This window comes from Salmo salar, chromosome 23 (assembly GCF_965601325.2).
Source record: "Salmo salar chromosome 23, fSalSal1, whole genome shotgun sequence".
Lineage (NCBI taxonomy): Eukaryota > Metazoa > Chordata > Actinopteri > Salmoniformes > Salmonidae > Salmo > Salmo salar.
The window spans coordinates 30,694,388-30,716,919 of NC_138313.1; the positions used below are offsets into that span (position 1 = coordinate 30,694,388).

Sequence of the window (22,532 nt, forward strand, 5' to 3'; positions counted from 1 at the left end):
TCAGAAAACCAGTCAGAATCTGGTGTGACCCCCATTTGCCTCAAGAAGCGCAACACATCTACTTCGCATAGAGTTGATCAGGCTGTTGATTGTGGCCTGTGGAATGTTGTCCCACTCCTTTTCAATGGCTGTGCGAAGTTACTGGAACACGCCGCTGTACACGTCGACCCAGAGCATCCCAAACATGCTCAATGGGTGACAGGTCTGGTGAGTATGCAGGCCATGGAAGAACTAGGACATTTTCAGCTTTGTGGAATTGTGTACAGATCCTTGTGCCATGGGGCCGTGCATTAGCATGCTGAAACATGAGGTGATGGCTGCGGAGGAATGGCACGACAATGGGTCTCAGGGTCTCATCACAGTATCTTTGTGCATTCAAATTGCCATAGATAAAATGCAATTGTGTTCGTTGTCTGTAATTTATGCCTGCCCATACCATAACCCCACCGCCACCATGGGGCACTGTTCACAACATTGAAATCAGCAAACCGCTTGCCCACACAATGCCATACACATGGTCTGCGGTTATGAGGCCAGTTGGAGGTACTGCCAAGTTCTCTAAAACAACGTTGGAGGTGGCTCATGGTAAAGAAATTAACAATCAATTCTCAATTGGCTACAGCTCTGGTGGACATTCCTGCAGTCAGCATGCCAATTAAACGCTCCCTCAAAACTTAAGAAATCTGTGGCATTGTGGTGTGTGACAAAACTACACATTTTAGAGTGGCCTTTTATTGTCACCAGCACAAGCTGCACCTGTGTAATGATCATGCTGTTTAATCAACTTATTGATATGGCACACCTGTCTGGTGGATGGATTATCTTGGCAAAGGATAAATGCTCACTAACAGGGATGTAAACAAATTTGTGCACAACATTTTAGAGAAATAAGCTTTTTGTGCATATGGAACATTTCCTGGATTTTTTTTTCAGCTCATGAAACATAGGACCAAAACTTTACATGTTGCGTTTATATTTTTTTCAGTGTACATTAAACTTCACCTCTTTTGTTCTTCTCTCTCTCTCTCTCTCTCTCTCTCTCTCTCTCTCTCTCTCTCTCTCTCTCTCTCTCTCTCTCTCTCTCTCTCTCTCTCTCTCTCTCTCTCTCTCTCTCTCTCTCTCTCTCTCTCTCTCTCTCTCTCTCTCTCTCTCTCTCTCTCTCTCCCTTTCCCTTTCCCTTTCCATCTCTCTACCTGTAAAGGCCCAGTATGAAAACCCTCCCCACATCTACGCCCTGACTGATAACATGTACAGGAACATGATGATTGATCAGGAGAACCAGTGTGTTATTATCAGGTGTGTTATTATAACAGTCTCACACTTTATTTATAAAGTCTGCAATCTCTTTCTTCTGGAAGGCAGGATGTAGGTCTAGTGCTTCTCTGTTCCTCTGTCTTACAAACCTTAGGCCAGTGTTTCCCAACCCTGGTCCTCCAGTACCCCCAACAGTACACAGTTTCGTTGTAGCCCTGGACAAACACACCTTAGTCAACTCATTGAGGGCTTGATGATTAGTTGACAAGTTGAATCAGGTCTGCTTGTCCATGGATACAATAAAAATGTATGCTGTTGGGGGTACTGGAGGACCAGGGTTGGGAAACACTGTCTTAGGTCTTCTCATGTGTATCATTCCACCCAAGCTCACTGAGGCCAACTTTCACTGCTTTTCTCAAAACTACCAAAGAATCAGTGTTTAATTTCCTTTATACCAAAAATTAAAATGTGAATTGCATGTGCAGCTATAGTTCACCTTTCCAAAAAGTTTCACACAAAGTATTTGACATGGCCTCTAATATGTCTGTGTGTTATGTGTGTGTTGTGCCAGCGGGGAGAGTGGAGCTGGGAAGACTGTGGCTGCCAAGTACATTATGGGTTACATCTCCAAAGTATCAGGAGGAGGTGATAAAGTGCAGGTATTAGCATATTACTATTAGCATTATTACCATTCATAAAACAACTATTAGCATCATTGCCATTCATAAAACAACTATTAGCATCATTACCATTCATAAAACAACTATTAACATCATTACCATTCATAAAACAACTATTAACAGCATTACCATTCATAAAACAACTATTAACAGCATTACCATTCATAAAACAACTACTAACATTGCCATTACTAATGGCTGTGATTGAGACTCTGAAGTGCTGTGTTGGGATGTTTCTCCGTATGTGTCTCTCAGCATGTGAAGGACATCATCCTCCAGTCCAATCCTCTACTGGAGGCCTTCGGCAATGCCAAGACTGTCCGCAACAACAACTCCAGCCGCTTTGTGAGTGATACGTACAGCAATCAGCCTTCCCTTTCCCATTATTTCTCTTTCTATCCTCCTCATCTTGTACTTCCTCCTCTTCTCCAGACACTGGGTGTGGCCTATGAAAGTAAGACTGATTCTGTAAACTTTTCATTTCTGCAACTATTTGCCCTGAACTCTAACGGGTCTGTTAGTCACGTGATACCTATTCTTATAGCCAATACACTGTGAGGTTGTTGTTTTTCCTGTGCTCTACCAGAGATGATCTGGATTCTGCAGACTATATAACCACAGAAGCAGTATGCAATAGTCACCTTTCAACCTCTCCCCTTTCTCTACTGCTGTGACCATGAGAAGTTATTGTCAGTTCCTAGCCACATCCACATGCAACAGAGCAGGCTTTGTAAATGAGTGCCTGTCACCTCTGGTGTTTCCTGCCTCTGAGGTGCTCTGCTGTGTGTACTGCAGGCCTCTATTACGGAAAAGCAACACAATGAGATCAAAGAGCTTGAGAATCCCGATCTGAGGTGAAATCATGGGTGGGGTTAACGGCTGTCTAGTAAAGTAATGTAACCAACAATTTACCCATCAGTGGTTGTCTTAAAAGGAAAATCCACTCAAAAACGATATTTTGGTATTGTTTTCTATTAGTCTACTGTTGATACAGTCTTGTGTTTTGCATGTCAGCAGTCAAGCAGTGATTTGCATGTCAGAAGTCAGGTTCTTAAGATATTGGACTTTCAAGAAGCAAAGTGTCACCGGCCACATCATCATGATGATGCAAAATGCTGTGGACTAATGGAAAAAATACTAAAATATCGATTTTCCCTTTAAAGGTTAAATATCCTTCCTACACGTTTATGCTATTTACATACAAATCTATTTTTAGGGAGTTTACTACAACTTTGAGGCCCTTGTGTCACTGTTGTGATGCTCTCATTTTCGCAGTCCATACTAGGGCTATATCCCCACTCCAAACCACAACCCTCAACTCATTGTCACGGGTGTCGTAAGGATTAGACCAAAATGCAGCGGGAATGTGTATACTCATCTTCTTTTATTCGGTAGAAAGAAGGAAAAACAAAAGTATACAAAAATAACGACAATAACAGTCTTGTCAGGCAGACAGCTAAACAAGAAACAACTACCCACAAAATCCCATAGAAAACACCCCTCTTAAATAGGACCTTCAATTAGAAGCAACTAGGAGCAGCTGCTTCCAATTGAAGGTCAAACTCATTAACTAAACATAGAACTAGACATACTAGATAAACATAGAAATATACTAACATAGAACATAGCCCAACAAACCCCGAAACACTCTAAACAAACACCCCTCTCAAAACAGAACATAGCACAACAAACCCCGAAACACTCTAAACAAACACACCCCTGCCACGTCCTGACCAAACTACAATAACAAATAACCTCTTTACTGGTAAGGACGTGACACTCATAATAATGACACGTCTACTCTGAGTTATATGTTTTTTTGTGGGTGTGTTCTGATCTAACAGGGTAAGTACTTTGAGATCCAGTTTAGCAGAGGAGGAGAGCCGGACGGTGGTAAAATCTCCAACTTCCTCCTTGAGAAGTCGAGGGTGGTGAGCCAGAACGAGAACGAGAGGAACTTCCACATCTACTACCAGGTCAGTCGGGCCCTGAGCTAGGCCAGCAGTAACACAGCTAACCACAAGGACTCTCTTACTACCCATCTTCAGGGGAGATGTCCCCTCCTACTGGCGTTTCGTACAACAATTACCTTTTCACCCTTGAGCACATTAACGGTTCTGTAGTATTTCATAACTGGGTGTAAATTGTTGATGTGTAATTAATGTTCTTTCAGTTGTATTAACCTGAACTGTTGTATTTAGCTAATAGAGGGAGCCAATCCCCAGCAGAAAGAAGGCCTGGGCATCATGACTCCAGACTACTACTACTATCTGAACCAGTCAGGGACATACAAAGTGGACGGAACCAACGACAGCAAGGACTTTCAGGAGACAATGGTACTTTACTCCATCAGGGATTAAAACATATAGTACACTTTTTTCACAGAAGCACTGGGAGCAAATTGACACTTCCGGTTTACACAACCGGTCAAAAGTTTGGGATCACTTAGAAATGTCCTTGTTTTCCATGAAAACATACATGAAATGAGTTGCATAATGATTAGGAAATATAGTCAAGACGTTGACAAGGTTATAAATAATGATTTTTAATTGAAATAATAATTGTGTCCTTCAAACTTTGTTTTCGTCGAAGAATCCTCCATTTGCAGCAATTACAGCCTTGCAGACCTTTGGCATTCTAGTTGTCAATTTGTTGAGGTAATCTGAAGAGATTTCACCCCATGGTTCCTGAAGCCCCTCCCACAAGTTGGATTGGCTTGATGGGCACTTCTTGTGTATCATACGGTCAAGCTGCTCCCACAACACCTCAATAGGGTTGAGATCCGGTGACTGTGCTGGCCACTCCATTATAGACTGAATACCAGCTGACTGCTTCTTCCCTAAATAGTTATTGCATGGTTTGGAGCTGTGCTTTGGTCATTGTCCTGTTGTAGGAGGAAATTGGCTACAAGTTAAGCACCATCAACAGGGTATGGCATGGCGACGCAAAATGGAGTGATAGCCTTCCTTCTTCAAGATCCCTTTTACCCTGTACAAATCTCCCACTTTACAACCATCAAAGCACCCCCAGACCATCACATTGCCTCCACCATGCTTGACAGATGGCGTCAATGTCACGAATCCCACCGAAGGTGGCTCCCCTGCCTGTTCGAGCGGCGCTCGGCGGTCATCGTCGCCGGCCTACTAGCCACCGCTGATCCCTTTTTCCTTTTCGGTTTGTATGGTCTTATTGGTTGCACCTGTTCCCTGTTGTGTTTCTTGATTTGTGTTTATTTAAGCCTGTTTAGCCCGCCCAGGTTTGTGCGGGATTATTTCGCAGTCGTGTTATTTTGGACGTGCTGGCTGACGCCTTATTTCTCTCTCCGGACTGTTTGCCCTGTGTTCTGGGTTGGTCATTGATTTAACGCGCCCGTCTGTTTGGCGTGACCGGTTTGTGCCTGAGAAAATAAAGACGTTGTACTTTACCTCTGCTCTCTGCGCCTGACTCCAACCACCACTCCTAGTATCCCCTGACAGTCAAGCACTGTGTCTCATGAATGTTCTTCTTTGTGATCCGAACACCTCAAACTTAGATTTGTCTGTCCATAACACTTTTTTCCAATCTTCCTCTGTCCAGTGTCTGTGTTCTTTTGCCCATCTCAATCTTGTATTTCTATTGGTGTCACGTCCTGGCCAGTATAAGGTTAATTGTTTTTGTAGTTTGGTCAGGACGTGGCAGAGGGTATTTGTTTTATGTGGTTCGGGGTGGTGTGTTTGTGTAAAGGGTGTTTGATTTAGTATTTCCGGGTTTTTGGTTGATGGTCTATGTGTTTGTATTCTATGGTTAGTCTAGTGTGTGTGTTTCTATGTTTGGTTAATTGGGGTTGGGACTCTCAGTTGAAGGCAGGTGTTGTCTATCTGCCTTTGATTGAGAGTCCCATATATTAGGGTGTGTTTGTGTGTGTGATTTGTGGGTGATTGTTCTGTGTTGAGCCTATGCTTTGCAGACTGTCAGTTTATCGGTCGTTTTCTTGTTTGTTGTTTTTGTATTCGTGTTGATTTAATTAAATGTTCAAAATGAACAACTGCACACCTGCTGCGTATTGGTCTACCTTTTCTGATGACGATTTCGCATTATCGTCAGAAGACGAAGATACTTGTGACAATTGGCCAATCTGAGATATGGCCTTTTCTTTTCAACTCTGCCTAGAAGGCCAGCATCCCAAAGTCGCCTCTTCACCGTTGATGTTGAGACTGGTGTTCTGCGGGTACTATTTAATGAAGCTGCCAGTTGAGGACTTGTCTGTTTCTCAAACTACACACTCTAATGTACTTGTCCTCTTGCTTAGTTCTGCACCGGGGCCTCTCACTCCTCTTTCTATTCTGGTTAGAGCCAGTTTGCGCTGTTCTGTGAAGGGAGTAGTACATTTTTACATTTTTTTTTACATTTTTAGTCATTTAGCAGACGCTCTTATCCAGAGCGACTTACAGTAGTGAATGCATACATTTCATACATTTTTTTCTGTGCTGGCCCCCCGTGGGAATCGAACCCACAACCCTGGCGTTGCAAACACCATGCTCTACCAACTGAGCTACAGGGAAGGCTGTAGTACACAGCGTTGTACGAGATCTTCAATTTCTTGGCAATTTCTTGCATGGAATAGCATTCATTTCTCAGAACAAGAATAGACCACTGAGTTTCAGAAGGAAGTGCTTTGTTTCTGGCCATTTTGAGCCTGTAATTGAGCCCACAAATTCTGATGCTCCAGATACTCGAGGACGTCATCCCCACAGTGGCTGTACGTACATACCCCAACCAGAAGCCATGGATTACAGGCAACATTTGCACTGAGCTAAAGGGTAGAGCTGCCACTTTCAAGGTGCGGGACTCTAACCCGGAAGCTTACAAGAAATCCTGCCTTGCCCTGCGACGAGCCATCAAACAGGCAAAGCGTCAACACAGAGCTAAGATTGAATCATACTTCACCAGCTCCGATGCTCGTCTTATGTGGCAAAGCCATGAAATGCTTTGAGGGGCTGGTCATGGCTCACATCAACACCATCATCCCAGAAACCCTAGACCCACTCCAATTTGCATACTGCCCAAACAGATCCACAGATGATGCCATCTCTATTGCACTCCACACTGCCCTTTCCCACCTGGACAAAAGGAACACTTATGTGAGAATGCTATTCATTGACTACAGCTCAGCATTAAACACCATAGTACCCTCAAAGCTCATCACTAAGCTAAGGATCCTGGAACTAAACACCTTCCTCTGCAACTGGATCCTGGACTTCCTGACGGGCCGCCCCCAGGTGGTGAGGGTAGGTAGCAACACATCTGCCACACTGATCCTCAACACTGGAGCCCCCCAGGGGTGCGTGCTCAGTCCCCTCCTGTACTCCCTGTTCACCCACGACTGCATGGCCAGGCACGACTCCAACACCATCATTAAGTTTGCAGACGACACAACAGTGGTAGGCCTGATCGCCGACAACAACGAGACAGCCTATAGGAAGGAGGTCAGAGACCTGGCCGGGTGGTGCCAGAATAACAACCTATCCCTCAACGTAACCAAGACTAACGAGATGATTGTGGACTAAAGGAAAAGGAGGACTGAGCATGCCCCATTCTCATCGACGAGGCTGTAGTGGAGCAGGTTGAGAGCTTCAAGTTCCTTGGTATCCACATCACCAACAAACTAGAATGGTCCAAACACACCAAGATGGTCATGAAGAGGGCACGACAAAGCCTACTCCCCCTCAGGAAACTAAAAAGATTTTGCATGGGTCCTGAGATCCTCAAAAGGTTCTACAGCTGCAACATCGAGAGCATCCTGACTGGTTGCATCACTGCCTGGAACGGCAAATGCTCGGCCTCCGAACCGCAAGGCACTACAGAGGGTAGTACGTACGGCCCAGTACATCACTGGGGCTAAGCTGCCTGCCATCCAGGACCTCTACACCAGGCGGTGTCAGAGGAAGGCGCTAAAAATTGTCAAAGACCCCAGCCACCCCAGTCATAGTCTGTTTTCTCTACTACTGCATAGCAAGCTGTACCGGAGTGCCAAGTCTAGGACAAAAAGGCTTTTCAACAGTTTTTACCCCCAAGCCATAAGACTCCTGAACAGGTAATCAAATGGCTACCCGGACTATTTGCATTGTGTGCCCCCGCCCAACCCCCCTTTTACGCTGCTGCTACTCTCTGTTTATCATATATGCATAGTCACTTTAACTATACATTCATGTACATACTCCCTCAATTGCCCCGACCAACCAGTGCTCCTGCACATTGGCTAAACGGGCTATCTGCATTGTGTCCCGCCCGCCCGTTGTCAGCTATGCTAACATAATTGCAAAAGGGTTTTCTAATGATCAATTTGCCTTTTAAAATGATAAACTTGGATTAGCTAACATAACATGCCATTGGAACACAGGAGTGATGGTTGCTCGACAACCACTGTGATTATTATTATTTGACCCTGCTGGTCATCTATGACCACTTGAACATCTTGGCCATGTTCTGTTATAATCTGTTATAATCCTCTAGGTTTCTTCCTAGGTTCTGGCCTTTCTAGGGAGTTTTTCCAAGCCACCGTGCTTCTACACGGTGGCTTGCTTGCTGTTTGGGATTTAAGGCTGGGTTTCTGTACAGCACTTTGTGACATCAGCTGATGTAAGAAGGGTTTTAGAAATGCATTTGATTTGATTTGCTGATCATGGGCCTCTGTATGCCTTTGTAGATATACGCCTGTCAGCAACAGAGCTACCACACCCATTGCTGACAGGTGTATAAAATCGAGCACAGAGCCATGCAATCTCCATAGACAAACGTTGGGGTGGCAGGTAGCCTAGTGATTAGAGTGTTAGACCAGCAACCGATAGGTTGTTGGATCGAATCCCCGAGCTGACAAGGTAAAAATCTGTTGTTCTGTACCTGAACAAGGCAGTTAAACTACTGTTCTCTGGTAGGCTGTTGTTGTAAAATAAGAATTTGTTCTGAACTAACTTGCCTGGTTAAATAAAAAAAATATTAATTTAAAAATCAGCTGTTTCCAGCTACAATTGTCATTTACACTCTATTTCTGATCAATTTGATGTTATTTTAATGGACAAAAACAAAAAACAAAAAACAAGGACATTTCTAAGTGACCCCAAACTTTTGAACGATAGTGTAACACAGGCTTATAATTTGCTAAATATACTGTTCTGTTGCGTATTCTTCCATCATATTCCCTCAGTCCCAATTCTAGATGTTGTTGTGTGTTGTCCGGAGCAGGAGTAATGACTCTCTGTTGTATTTTGTCCACAGGAAGCCATGCATGTGATTGGGATCCCAGAGGCCCACCAGGCTCAGGCGCTGCAGATCATAGCAGGAATCCTGCACCTTGGAAACATCAGCTTCATAGAGGCAGGCAACTATGGCCAGGTGGAGAGCACCGACTGTGAGTGGGAGACATAAGAACGCGCAAACATGCATAATACATTCGTAAATGCAACTGTCCCCAGTGAAGATGGAAAAAAACATTGGAGACATTTGGGATAGTAGCTAAGCAATTTGCCATTATGTAGAAAAATGTATATATTTGTCATGTGTTGTGTTTTGTTCTGTTTGTATTTTCTCCCTCCCAGTGCTTGCCTTCCCTGCCTATCTGCTGGGCGTTGACCCAACACGTCTGCAAGACAAACTGACCAGCAGAAAGATGGACTCGAAGTGGGGTGGAAAGTCTGAATCCATCGATGTGACTCTTAACCAGGAACAAGCCACCTACACCCGTGACGCCCTGGCTAAAGCCCTTTACACACGGCTCTTTGACTACCTGGTGGAGGTTAGGGACATCTACTATAAACTGCAATGATACACACAGAGACATAAATACAGTAACGAAACGTCCGTTTTATACTAACTAATTATCCCCATACCAGGCCATAAACAAAGCCATACAGAAACCTCATGAAGAATACAGCATCGGAGTTCTTGACATATATGGCTTTGAGATATTCCAGGTAAATCATTTATTAAATATATAGAAATGTACATCTCTGATGGGATAATGAGACAAGACACAGCTATGATGATAATATGTTGTAACATTGTCTCTAACCTGGATGTGTTCCTCTGACAGAGGAATGGGTTTGAGCAGTTCTGCATCAACTTTGTCAATGAGAAGCTACAGCAGATATTTATTGAGCTGACACTGAAGGCTGAACAGGTACAGACCACTCTCAAACATCAACACTTTTCATTTCTTTAAGAGGTGTCTTGGATGTTGTTTAATAGTTATATTGGCATTGTCTATCTCTCTGTGTTTCTCCCAGGAAGAGTACGTTCAGGAAGGCATCAAGTGGACACCAATTGAGTATTTCAACAACAAGGTTGTCTGTGACCTCATCGAGAATAAGTTGGTAAGCTCAAAATTACACAATATCTCCTCAACTGTGTCTACAGTCACATCCAAAATTATTGGCACCCTTGATAAAGACGAGCAAAAAAGACTGTATCAAATACAGTACCAGTCAAAGTTCGGACAACCCTACTCATTCAAGGGTTTTTCTTTATTTTCCCTATTTTTTTTTTACATTGTAGAATAATAGTGAAGACATCAAAACTATGAAATAACACACACGGATTCATGTAGTAACCAAAGAATTGTTAAACAAATCAAAATATATTTTATATTTGAGATTCTTCAAAGTTGCCACCCTTTGCCTTGATGACAGCTTTGCACACTCTTGGCATTCTCTTAACCAGCTTCACCTGGAATGCTTTTCCAACAGTCTTGAAGGAGTTCCCACATATGCTGAGAATTTGTTGGCTGCTTTTCCTTCACTCTGCGGTCCAACTCATCCCAAACCATCTCAATTGGGTTGAGGTCGGGTGATTGTGAAGGACAGGTCATCTGATGCAGCACTCCTTCACTCTCCTTCTTGGCCAAATAGCCCTTACACTGCCTGGAGGTGTGGTGGGTCATTGTCCTGTTGAAAAACAAACGATAGTCCCACTAAGCACAAACTAGATGGGATGGCGTTCGCTGCAGAATGCTGTGGAAGCCATGCTGGTTAAGTGTGCCTTGAATTCTAAATAAATCATAGATAGTGTCACCAGTAAAGCACCCCCACACCACCTCCTCCATGCTTCACGGTGGGAACCACACATGTGGAACCACACATCATCATCATCCGTTCACCTAAATTTGGACTCATCAGACCAAAGGACAGATTTCCACCGGTCTAATGTCCATTGCTCGTGTTTCTTGGCCCAAGCAAGTCTCTTATTATTATTGTTGTCCTTTAGTAGTGGTTTCTTTGCAGCAATTTGACCATGAAGGGCTGATTCACTCAGTCTCCTCTGAACAGTTGATGTTGAGATGTCTGTGACTTGAACACTGTGAAGCATTTATTTGGGCTGCAATCTGAGGTGCAGTTAACTCGAATGAACGTATCCTCTGCAGCAGAGGTAACTCTTGGTCTTCCTTTCCTGTGGTGGTCCTCATGAGAGCCAGTTTCATCATAGCGCTTGATGGTTTTTGCGACTGCAGTTGAAAACTTTAAAAGTTCTTGACATTTTCCGAAATGACTGATCTTCATGTCTTAAAGTAATGATGGACTGTTGTTTCTCTTTGCTTATTTGAGCTGTTCTTGCCATAATATAGACTTGTTTTTTTTACCAAATAGGGCTATCTTCTGTATACCACCCCTACCTTGTCACAACACAACTGATTGGCTCAAACGCATTAAGAAGGAAAGAAATTCCACAACTTAACTTTTTACAAGGCACACCTGTTAATTGAAATGCATTCCAGGTGACTACATCATGAATCTGGTTGAGAGAATGCCAATAATGTGCACTGCTGTCATCAAGGCAAAGAGTCGCTACTTTGAAGAATCTCAAATATAAAATATATTTGTATTTGTTTTACACTTTTTTTGGTTACTACATAATTCCAAATGTGTTATTTCATAGTTTTGATGTCTTCACTGTTATTCTACAATGTGAGAACATAATAAAAATAAAGAAAAACCCTTGAATGAGTAGGTGTGTTCAAACTTTTGACTGGTAATGTAAATAATTATTTTATACTAATACAATGCTGAAATAAAAATATTTAGTTTAAAAAGTAATACAAACATTTTTAAAAGATAGGTGTCAAAATTATTGGCACCCCTGTTTTCAATACTTTGTGCAAAGCTCCCCTTTACGCGGATGTAGCCTTTTTCTATAATCTTTTATGAGATTGAAGATCACATTGGGAGGGATCTTAGACCATTCCTCCACACAGAATCTTTCCAGATCCTTGATATCTTTCGGTCTGCGCTTATGTACTGCCCTCTTCAATATAAACCACAGGTTTTCAATGGGTTTCAAGTCCATAGACTGAGATGGCCATTGCAAAATGTTGATTTTGTGTTCAATTAACAAATTCTTTGTGAATTTTGATGTTGCTTGGGTTCATTGTCTTGCTGGAAGCCACATATAGCCAAGTTTCAGCCTCCTAGCAGAGGCAACCAGGTTTTTGGCTAAAATGTCCTGGTACTTGGTAGAGTTCATGATCCCCATAACATCCAAGATCCACCAGCATATTTTACAGTAGGTATGAGGTTCTTTTCTGCATATGCATCCTTCTATCGAGACCAAACACCACTGGTGTGCGTGCCAAAGAGCTCTATTTTCGTCTCATCTGACCATAGCACCCAGTTTCAATCCAAATAGCCTATTGGCATGGAAGTGTCGTCTAATGTAGATTTGGAGACTTGGTGACCCCAAGACGCGACCAAGTTCTGTAATTCTACAACTGTGGCCCTCAGACTTTTCTTTGCCTCCCGAACGATCTTCCTCACTGTGCGTGGGGACAAGATATACTTGGGTCTTCTACCAGGTAAGTTTAACACTGTTCCAGTGGTTTTAAACTTCTTTGTTGTTTCCCTAATAGCGGTAAGTGGTATATTTGGTTTTCTGTGTTTTTTTGTACCCATTGGCTGATTTATAAAAGTCAACAGCCATTTGTCTCTTTTCATTAGTGAGTTCTTTGCCTTTCCCCATGGTGATGGATGACAAATGGATTTTGCATGCATGTTACCTCATTTTTATACCCCAGGGAAAGCCATAATAGGCTACAAGACAGTTCCTTAAAGATGCACTATGCAGAAATCGTTCCACCATTTTCTAGTTGCTAAAATTGTAATAGTTCACCTAATTTCAGTTTATGTGATAAAACAAGCACATATAGTGTTGAGAATCATCTAAACCACTGTGAAATATCCATTCCATAACAAAAATGATTAAATTTTTAGCTGTTTGAAGCTGGTGTACAAAAACGAAAGTAAAAGACGCATAAACAAGGCTTAAGAACGGGAAGCATAAAAAAAGGACATAGAACAGATCTACAGCTTCTTGGACTTGCTTTCAATGAGAATGACACATATATAACACACATTTCTTTGTTCTTTTGGTCAAGTTGCTGAAAAAGTTACATATTGCAGCTTTAAAGGGTGACTGCACTTCCTGATTTGACCTCCTGTTTTAGACTTTGTGAATTAAGAAATGCTAGTGGCCAGGACTGAATTCAAACGTGAGTTGGTTTCGGGGTGTGGGTGTCTCTTGCGTGTGTTTGCAGGTGGTAAGAGTCGGCCTAATTATTTGCCAATTACATAGTGTAAGTCCTGAATGAATCATGAATAGTGATGAGGGATGTCATACACCCCCAAAAAATGCTAACATCCCCTGTTAATGTAATGGTGAGAGGTTAGCATGTCTTGGAGGTATGACATTTGTGCGTTTGTAACTTTCTCACGCATTATTATTCACGATTCATTCAGGACTATGCGTAATCAAGGTAGCATCCACATTAACGTAGAGGTGTTTAGAGACATATTCTATTCTAATTTACAATAAAAGGGACTCCAAAATGACACAATACATGAGTTACCATTCATTCATTTCTATTGGGCACAAAATGATCTGAAACACAACCAAAACAAACAGCAAATGCATCCAACAAGTTTGTAGAGTCACACGCTTGATATAGTCACTGCATGCTATGAATATGGGACCAAATACTAAACGTTTGACTACTTTAATACACATATAAGTGAATTTGTCCCAATACTTTTGGTCCCCTAAACTGGGGAGGACTACCGTAAATTCCGGACTATAAACCGCAACCTTTTTCCCAGGCTTTGAACCTCACGGCTTAAACAATGACGCGGCTAATATATGGATTTTTCCCGCTTTCAATTTTTCTTCTTCCAAAAAAACACATTCTGTGTGACGTGGCGGCATGAAGCTTTCATTAGACCAATGAAATTGCCGAACGGGTTAAGGTCAAACATCTTTTTTGTTTACTGTTTAGATTAAATCGAGCGCTCTCAAACTTCCCATCATTCTGATTACGGTAGTCATTTTGTCACCCTCATCATGGCAAAGACACGGAGAAATGCATATGATGCAGCTTTCAAGTTGAAGGCGATTAATCTGGCTGTTAGAAAAGGAAATAGAGCTGCTGCACGGGAGCCTGGTCTTAATGAGTCGATGATAAGACGTTGGAAACAGCAGCGTGAGGAATTGACTCAGTGCAAAAAGACAACTAAAGCTTACTGCTAATTTTTTATTTTTGTTACAAGCCGTGTTTCGTTAAAGCCTGTGTAAAGTTCATTTGTTTCAATGTACCGGTAGGCACCTGCGGCTTATAGACATGTGCGGCTTATTTATGTTCAAAAATTTTTTTTATTCAGTGGGTGCGGCTTATATTCAGGTGCGCTTAATAGTCCGGAAATTACGTATGTATAAAAAGTGCTGTAATTTCTAAACGGTTCATCCGATATGGATGGAAATACCCGAAATTAAAGCTGACAGTCTGCACTTTAACCTCATAGTCATTGTTTCATTTCAAATCCAAAGTGCTGGAGTACAGAGCCAAAACAACAGCACTATTGTCACTGTCCCAATACTTTTGGAGCTCACTGTAGCTCAGTATTTGTATTATTTATATTATACAGTCTTTTTTGCTAAACTTTATCAATGGTGCCAATCAATTCAGATGTGACTGTATATTCTATTTGTGGCTACCACTCTAAATTTCTAACAATCCCTCCCCTCCAGAACCCACCAGGCATCATGAGTGTGCTGGATGATGTGTGTGCCACCATGCATGCCAAGGGTGAGGGGGCAGACGGCACCCTGCTCCAGAAGCTCTCGGCGGCTGTGGGCACACACGAACACTTCAACAGCTGGAACTCGGGATTCGTCATCCACCACTATGCAGGCAAGGTGAGTACCAGGAGAAGACAAGAGTTGTAAACTCAAAACTGATTTAAGTACACTTCATGTGGGTAGACATATGGGTGAGGTGTGAAGGTTGCTGTGAATTTTAAGACTTACACATAATGTATTATCTGTCACCTCAGGTCTCCTACGAAATAAACGGCTTCTGTGAGAGAAACCGGGATGTGCTTTTTACTGACCTTATTGAACTCATGCAGAGCAGCGAACAGTATGTATACCTCTATCTTTACCTTAACTGACACATCCCAGTAAGCAAAATTACATTGAAAATACGTCTTTTAGACCTCTTTTCCAGACGTGGATGTCAGGTTCATTTTATGTGTTGAACGAATGGTGAAAATACATATTCACGTCGATAATACAATTTATGGACGTCAAAAATACATATTTCCCGGACGTCGAAAACACATATTTTCTGCACATCAAAAATACACATTTTCTGGACGTTGAAAATGCATATTTTCCTGATGTTGAAATCAGGTGCATTTTAGGTGCTGAATGAAAGGCGAAAATACGTATTTTCCGGACGTCAAAAATACATATTATACAGAAGTTGAAAATACGTCTTTTTTCGGTCATTAATTCTATGGCCAAATTTCTCAATGACATAAGCATTATATCCCAATAATAATTTTTCAAGCCTCTTAATATAGGAAAGAGGAGCCAACTGAAGAGTGCAACAGAATATTTATTATTGCTCCCTAGTGACGGGACGATTGATACCGGAGCTCCGACACGCCGATGCAGTTTTCGAAGCACTTCTGATTCGACACAACGTAGCAATGCTTGTAACAAAGTAACAACACCACCTAATGATGACGTTCCAAGCTTCAGATGTTACACTACCATCTGACAGGTGTCGGAACTCAGAACTGAAGGTGTTGACCTTTGCTGGAAACTTTTAGTTTTTATCTAGCTAGATATTTCATATTTGTGTTGTTTGCTCTATAACCTATTCGTTTATACGCCACCGTGATATACAATAAGGCCGTAACAACAAAAAGACAACAGTCACACAGTGGCCGAATAAATTCAACTACACATACATTTGTTTAATCACAAAACCGGAGAGCAACATCTGTCCGGTGAAGTCCACAAAGCAAGTATTGCATGTAACAGACAGTTATATTACCTGCAGTACTGTCAAGCAAGTTAATGTTTTTGACAGTTTACTAAACAACTAGTGATTTAGAACCACAGAGTTACTGCAAGTCAGCACAAAGACAACAGGCACACTGCCTCCGCTATTCCAGCACCATTTACACTTAAACATTTAAACATCATCAAATCAACAAGTCTTAGTTTAATGCATTCAAAACAAACTTAAAGATAACAAAAACAATGTAGTCCCAATCAATGTTGCTAAATATCATGTGGCTGTCCATGGTACTGATTTCTGTGTGTGTGTGCTTGCTTGCGCAAGTGAAAAACAAAAAGTTGAACCCCACCAATGCCATCCTCCTCTCTTTCATGACTCTGCCATTCAGTACACTTTTAGTTTTAGTTTTCATAGGCTACCTAGCTAAAATGCTTGCAAGCCTAACTTAATGTGAAAAGCAATTCAATATGGTCCTCCATCTTGTCCCCACAGTGCCTTCATCCGCAGCCTCTTCCCTGAAAACCTCAACACAGACAAGAAGAGCAGGCCCACCACTGCTAGCTGTAAGATCAAGGTAACAGTCCCCACTCTACTACTGTACCAGCACTATGGTTCAGTGGCTGAGTGTAACAGCACTCCCACAGATTTCAGCTTATCATTATGTGGTGGTACATCCATCCCTTATGTTCTCTCTGCAGAAACAAGCCAATGATCTGGTGAACACGTTGATGAAGTGCACCCCCCACTATATCCGATGTATCAAACCCAACGAGACTAAGAGACCCAAGGACTGGGAAGAGAGTCGGTGTGTCCCTATAACACCCCCTAACAGACATCATATACAATAGCAGAACATTTAGGGAATTCAGAAGGGCGCTATAATGCTGTAGTTTGGAACATTAGAACATAGGGGATATTGAACCTGTGTGTGTGTGTGTGTGTGTGTGTGTGTGTGTGTGTGTGTTTAGGGCGAAGCACCAGGTGGAGTACCTTGGGCTGCGGGAGAATATCCGTGTACGTCGAGCCGGCTACGCCTATCGCAGAGTCTTCAATAAGTTCCTACAGAGGTGAGTCTTACTTACTCTTAGGTGTGTGTACTTCAGTGTCTGCTGGGTGTCCTTCAGTGTCTGCTGGGTGTCCTTCAGTGTCTGCTGGGTGTCCTTCAGTGTCTGCTGGGTGTCCTTCAGTGTCTGCTGGGTGTCCTTCAGTGTCTGCTGGGTGTCCTTCAGTGTCTGCTGGGTGTCCTTCAGTGTCTGCTGGGTGTCCTTCAGTGTCTGCTGGGTGTCCTTCAGTGTCTGCTGGGTGTCGTTCAGTGTCTGCTGGGTGTCGTTCAGTGTCGTTCAGTGTCTGCTGGGTGTCCTCTCGGTGTGTGTGGGGGGATGGAGAGTCTACTGTATGCTCTACCCAGTACCTGACTCACTGTTTGGCCTACAGGTACGCCATCCTGACGGCAGAGACGTGGCCGTGCTGGCGGGGGGGAGAGCAGCAGGGGGTCCTGCATCTCCTCCGCTCTGTCAACATGGACACAGACCAGTACCAGATGGGACGCTCCAAGGTCTTCGTCAAGGCCCCAGAGTCGGTAGGGGCCCACATACTGTAGTTCTCCCTGGGAAAAGTGCTGTTTCTTTCATCTCAATGGGACTTCCCGGTTTAAGGGTGAATACATGAACTCTATTAAAAGGTGTGAGGTATTCATCTATGCACTGCAAAATAGTTTATTTGATCTATGCATTCCCTCTCCCCTCCGTCTCCTCTAGCTCTTCCTATTGGAGGAGATGCGGGAGAGGAAATTCGACACGTTCGCCAGGACCATCCAGAAGGCCTGGAGGAAGTACATCGCCAGGCGGAAATATGAACAGATGAGGGAAGATGGTGAGTGTGTCAATGATCCTGGAGAGGTGTGGGGATGGAACAAGAAAGAAAAATGATTATACATAAATGCATGTGAATATAGAGCAATGAATATGCCCTCAGAGGGTCGTAACATTCCCAGGAACTCTCTCTCCCATGTTGTCCCCAGCTTCAGACATCCTGTACAACTCTAAGGAGCGGAGGAGGAACAGCATCAACAGGAACTTTGTAGGTGACTACCTGGGACTGGAGCAGAGGCCTGAGCTCAGACAGTTCCTGGCCAAGAGGGAGCGAGTCGACTTCGCAGACTCTGTCAACAAGTTTGACCGCAGGTTCAAGGTGAGCATACCACTTCCTCCACCACAGAGTGGTGGGGAAAACCGAGCCAAGGCCGGGGTTAACAGCACAGCATGGGGTTGACTTCTTACTTCTTCCATTTATACCCACTCACTGTCTTCCATTATCTCTCTCTCCAGTCCATCAAGAGGGACCTGATTCTGTCTCCCAAAGGCATCTACCTGATAGGCAGAGAGAAGGTGAAGAAGGGGCCAGAGAAGGGACAGATAAAGGAGGTGTTAAAACGGAAGCTAGAGTTTGAGAGTATCCACTCTATCTCTCTCAGGTAAAGCTTTTTTTTCTCACTGCTGAACTTAGAACAGCATGTAACAGTGCAGTGTGATGTCATCTCCAGGCAGTGTCAAAGGGAGTTTTTGTGGTTAATGTGGTTAATGATAAAACAGGAACTGATAACACAGGATCTTTTAAAACTCCGTATTGTGCAATTATATAACCCGCCTGTGTGGGTATGACACTTTTTCTACCAATGCCAATCCCGTAAAACTCTCCATTTACATATTTCTCCCTCTGCCTGTAGTATGAGACAGGATGATTTCTTCATTGTGCATGAGACTCAGTATGACAGTCTGCTGGAGTCCAACTTCAAGACTGAGTTCCTCAGCCTGCTCTGTAAGCGCTATGAAGAGGTGACCAAGAACAAGCTGTCTCTCTCCTTCAGTGACAGGTAGGACTACACACATACTGGATAGCGAAATCCTTGCTGTTTGACTCCGTGGTTTAGTGGATTGGATTAACTTTGGATAAAAGCATCTAGTAAAATCATCTGCTGTTGTGGCTCTCTGTAGGCTAGAGTTCCGGGTGAAGAAGGAGGGCTGGGGAGGAGGGGGCACGCGTGTTGTGGTGTTCCAGAGGGGACAGGGGAACCTGGCAGAGATCAAACCAGCTGGAAAGACCCTCACCATCACGGTGGGAGACGGCCTGCCCAAGACATCCAGTGAGTAACAGGAAGAGAGAGAAGCACATGCAGAAGGAGAAAAGAGAGAGACATACTGTAGATACAGATGGACGTGTATATCTCTAGAGTACCCAGGCTGACTTGATATATAACATATATTATTTTTCCTAATACGTCATCCTTTAAAACTGGACATGTTTATTTTGTCAGAGCCCACCAAGAAGGGAGTGCCACAGATCCGTGCAGGCGGCAGGAGTCAGCCTCCCAGTAGAGGTAAACTCATGAGTCTGTTCAGACATGTTCCTACATCATCAGCCTCAATCACTCAATGAACATGGACTTGCAATCCTTACTATGAACTGTGTACCACCACCATGATAATTATGTTGAGTTATTAGTGTATGAATGGATGTACTGTATGTCTGTCTTGTGTTTACCTTGTATCTCTGTTCCTCTTCTTTGACTAGGGTCCCAGAATGGTGCACCCAGAGGTAGAGGTGCTCCACCGCCCCAGCAACACACCTACACCTCCCAGAAACAGAACCGCCCCCCGAGTGCCGTCCTCCCCAAACTGGGCTCCCAGAATCCCAGACGAGGCCCGGCTCACACTCAGACTCAACAGGGGAACCTAGACTTCCTCAACGTGCCTGACCAGGGCGTGTCTGGGTGAGCTGAATAAACTGAGCATACATTGGGCATTCACAAAAATATACTATCTGCAGTGAAGGATAGAACTTGAGCTCTCATTTCTCTCTCCCTGTATATCTCATCCCTTTATATCTCTCTTCAGAATGCAGAGGAGGAGGAGTATCAGCAGCCAGCGGCCCCCGGCCCCGTCCAGCCGGTCCAAGGCCCAGCCCCGCCCCATGGGCCCGCGTTGCCGGGCGTTGTACCAGTACGCTGGCCAGGACACCGATGAGCTCAGCTTCGACGCCAATGATGTCATCGACCTGCTCAATGAAGGTAAGGTACACGTAGGGAGGCAATAGAATAGTACTCAATTGTGTATTTGTGAAAAAAGAAACTGTGTCCATTCTGAACAAAGGAAATGGGAAGAAAGAGGAGACTAGAGCACCTACTGAGGTGTTTGACGGTTGGCACTAGTACACCACTGCTGTAATGCTTGGCACTAGTGCACCACTGCTGTAATGCTTGGCACTAGAACACCACTGCTGTAATGCTTGGCACTAGAACACCACTGCTGTAATGCTTGGCACTAGAACACCACTGCTGTAATGCTTGGCACTAGAACACCACTGCTGTAATGCTTGGCACTAGTACACCACTGCTGTAGGGCACTGCCCCTGCGGTTGGCACTAGAACACCACTGCTGTAATGTTTGGCACTAGAACACCACTGCTGTAATGTTTGGCACTAGAACACCACTGCTGTAATGTTTGGCACTAGAACACCACTGCTGTAATGTTTGGCACTAGAACACCACTGCTGTAATGTTTGGCACTAGAACACCACTGCTGTAATGTTTGGCACTAGAACACCACTGCTGTAATGTTTGGCACTAGAACACCACTGCTGTAATGTTTGGCACTAGAACACCACTGCTGTAATGTTTGGCACTAGAACACCACTGCTGTAATGTTTGGCACTAGAACACCACTGCTGTAATGTTTGGCACTAGAACACCACTGCTGTAATGTTTGGCACTAGAACACCACTGCTGTAATGTTTGGCACTAGAACACCACTGCTGTAATGCTTGGCACTAGAACACCACTGCTGTAATGCTTGGCACTAGAACACCACTGCTGTAATGCTTGGCACTAGTACACCACTGCTGTAATGCTTGGCAATAGTACACCACTGCTGTAATGCTTGGCAATAGTACACCACTGCTGTAATGCTTGGCACTAGAACACCATTGCTGAAAGGTTACCTTTCCCTTGCAGATGCATCAGGCTGGTGGAGGGGCAGGTTTCGTGGCAAGGAGGGACTCTTCCCTGGGAACTATGTGGAGAAAATCTGATGACTGCCTGCCCTGTGGCCGAAAAGCTGAATGACATAACGATCCACTGTAAAGCAATGGTGAATTGCATGTGAGCCAAACGGTAATATCTGATTCACAAGCGTTTCAACAGGATCGTCATGTTGACACCAGTTCTTTGTATTATTTGCACAACAATATCAGTACAAAGAAAGAAACATGTTGAAAAGCTATCCGAAACAGAAGACTGTGCCTTTTTTATTTTTCATTTGTGTTATATTGTCAGCCATAACTGATTTAACTGGGCCTTATTCCAGTTTCACAGAAGAGGACTTTGATGCAAAGCTTTGAGGTGCTAACGCAAAAGAAGATGCAATGATTTTATGCACATACAAAATTGCTTTGTGATATCAAATGTAGGGCCATCAAGGGTAGATGAAAAATCATCCCAAAAGTCCATATTTCTATTCAAATACTACCTGTAAGCAACCAGTAGGAGGTACTGTTGCACCATTTCCATGTCTTCAATTCTTGTAAATGCTCTGAAAATGAAAGGTTGACTGATGTATGATAATAAACATGGTTCTTTGGTGTTATAAGCTTCTTTCTGCTATATTGGATTCATTACAAAACTAGTTTATGGACTTCTTTTATAACTGTTGTAAAATAACTTCCCCTTGAAATTAACAGAGAATTTCTATTTTGTGTCCAGTGACAGTGGTCACAATAAATAAATATTTTCTATAAACCCAAATGACTGATACACTGTGTCGTCATTGGCATCATGTGTAACTAAATTAAACTTGATGCTTAAAGACCACCTCATTCTTACATCATGTTAGCGATGTGTGATGAACCCTAGAATCCATCCTTGTTCGAAGTGTCGTAACCATGTACGAATGCTGTCTTCATTATGGCTATGAATGTGTCACTTGGAATTGGTAGCCTAATGATTCCTACAGGTGGTTGTGAATGACAGGTGGACAAAAGAGAGTGCAGCGCAACAGATTATTCTCCAGCTGGGAACATTGGTCCAGCAGGTGAGCCGTGAATACAACTGGGAGCTTCGCGTGTTCAAAATTGAAATGCTAATAATTTACAATGGTCAATGTGTGGCTGCAGGTTTATAGTATTCATTGGAGCAGTTACTGAAGCATGCAGCAAGTATGTTTTATGAAAACATGCCTTAACGATAAAACTACATGTTCTGTTATGAGCAGACTACATACTT

General features: G+C 43.3%; 1 protein-coding gene across 1 annotated transcript in view; it reads left to right on the plus strand.

The window, feature by feature from the left end:
- LOC100286477 (myosin IE) overlaps window positions 1-22,052 on the plus strand; it is a gene marked incomplete at its 5' end in the record, with an annotated part of 52,365 nt that extends 30,313 nt beyond the window's left edge. The window contains 2 exon segments of the mRNA NM_001146416.1: window positions 20,222-20,323; window positions 21,267-22,052. Of these exon segments, the coding sequence (NP_001139888.1) occupies window positions 20,222-20,279 (58 nt within the window). The 3' untranslated portion in view covers window positions 20,280-20,323; window positions 21,267-22,052.
- Window positions 22,053-22,532: the final 480 nt, after the last annotated feature.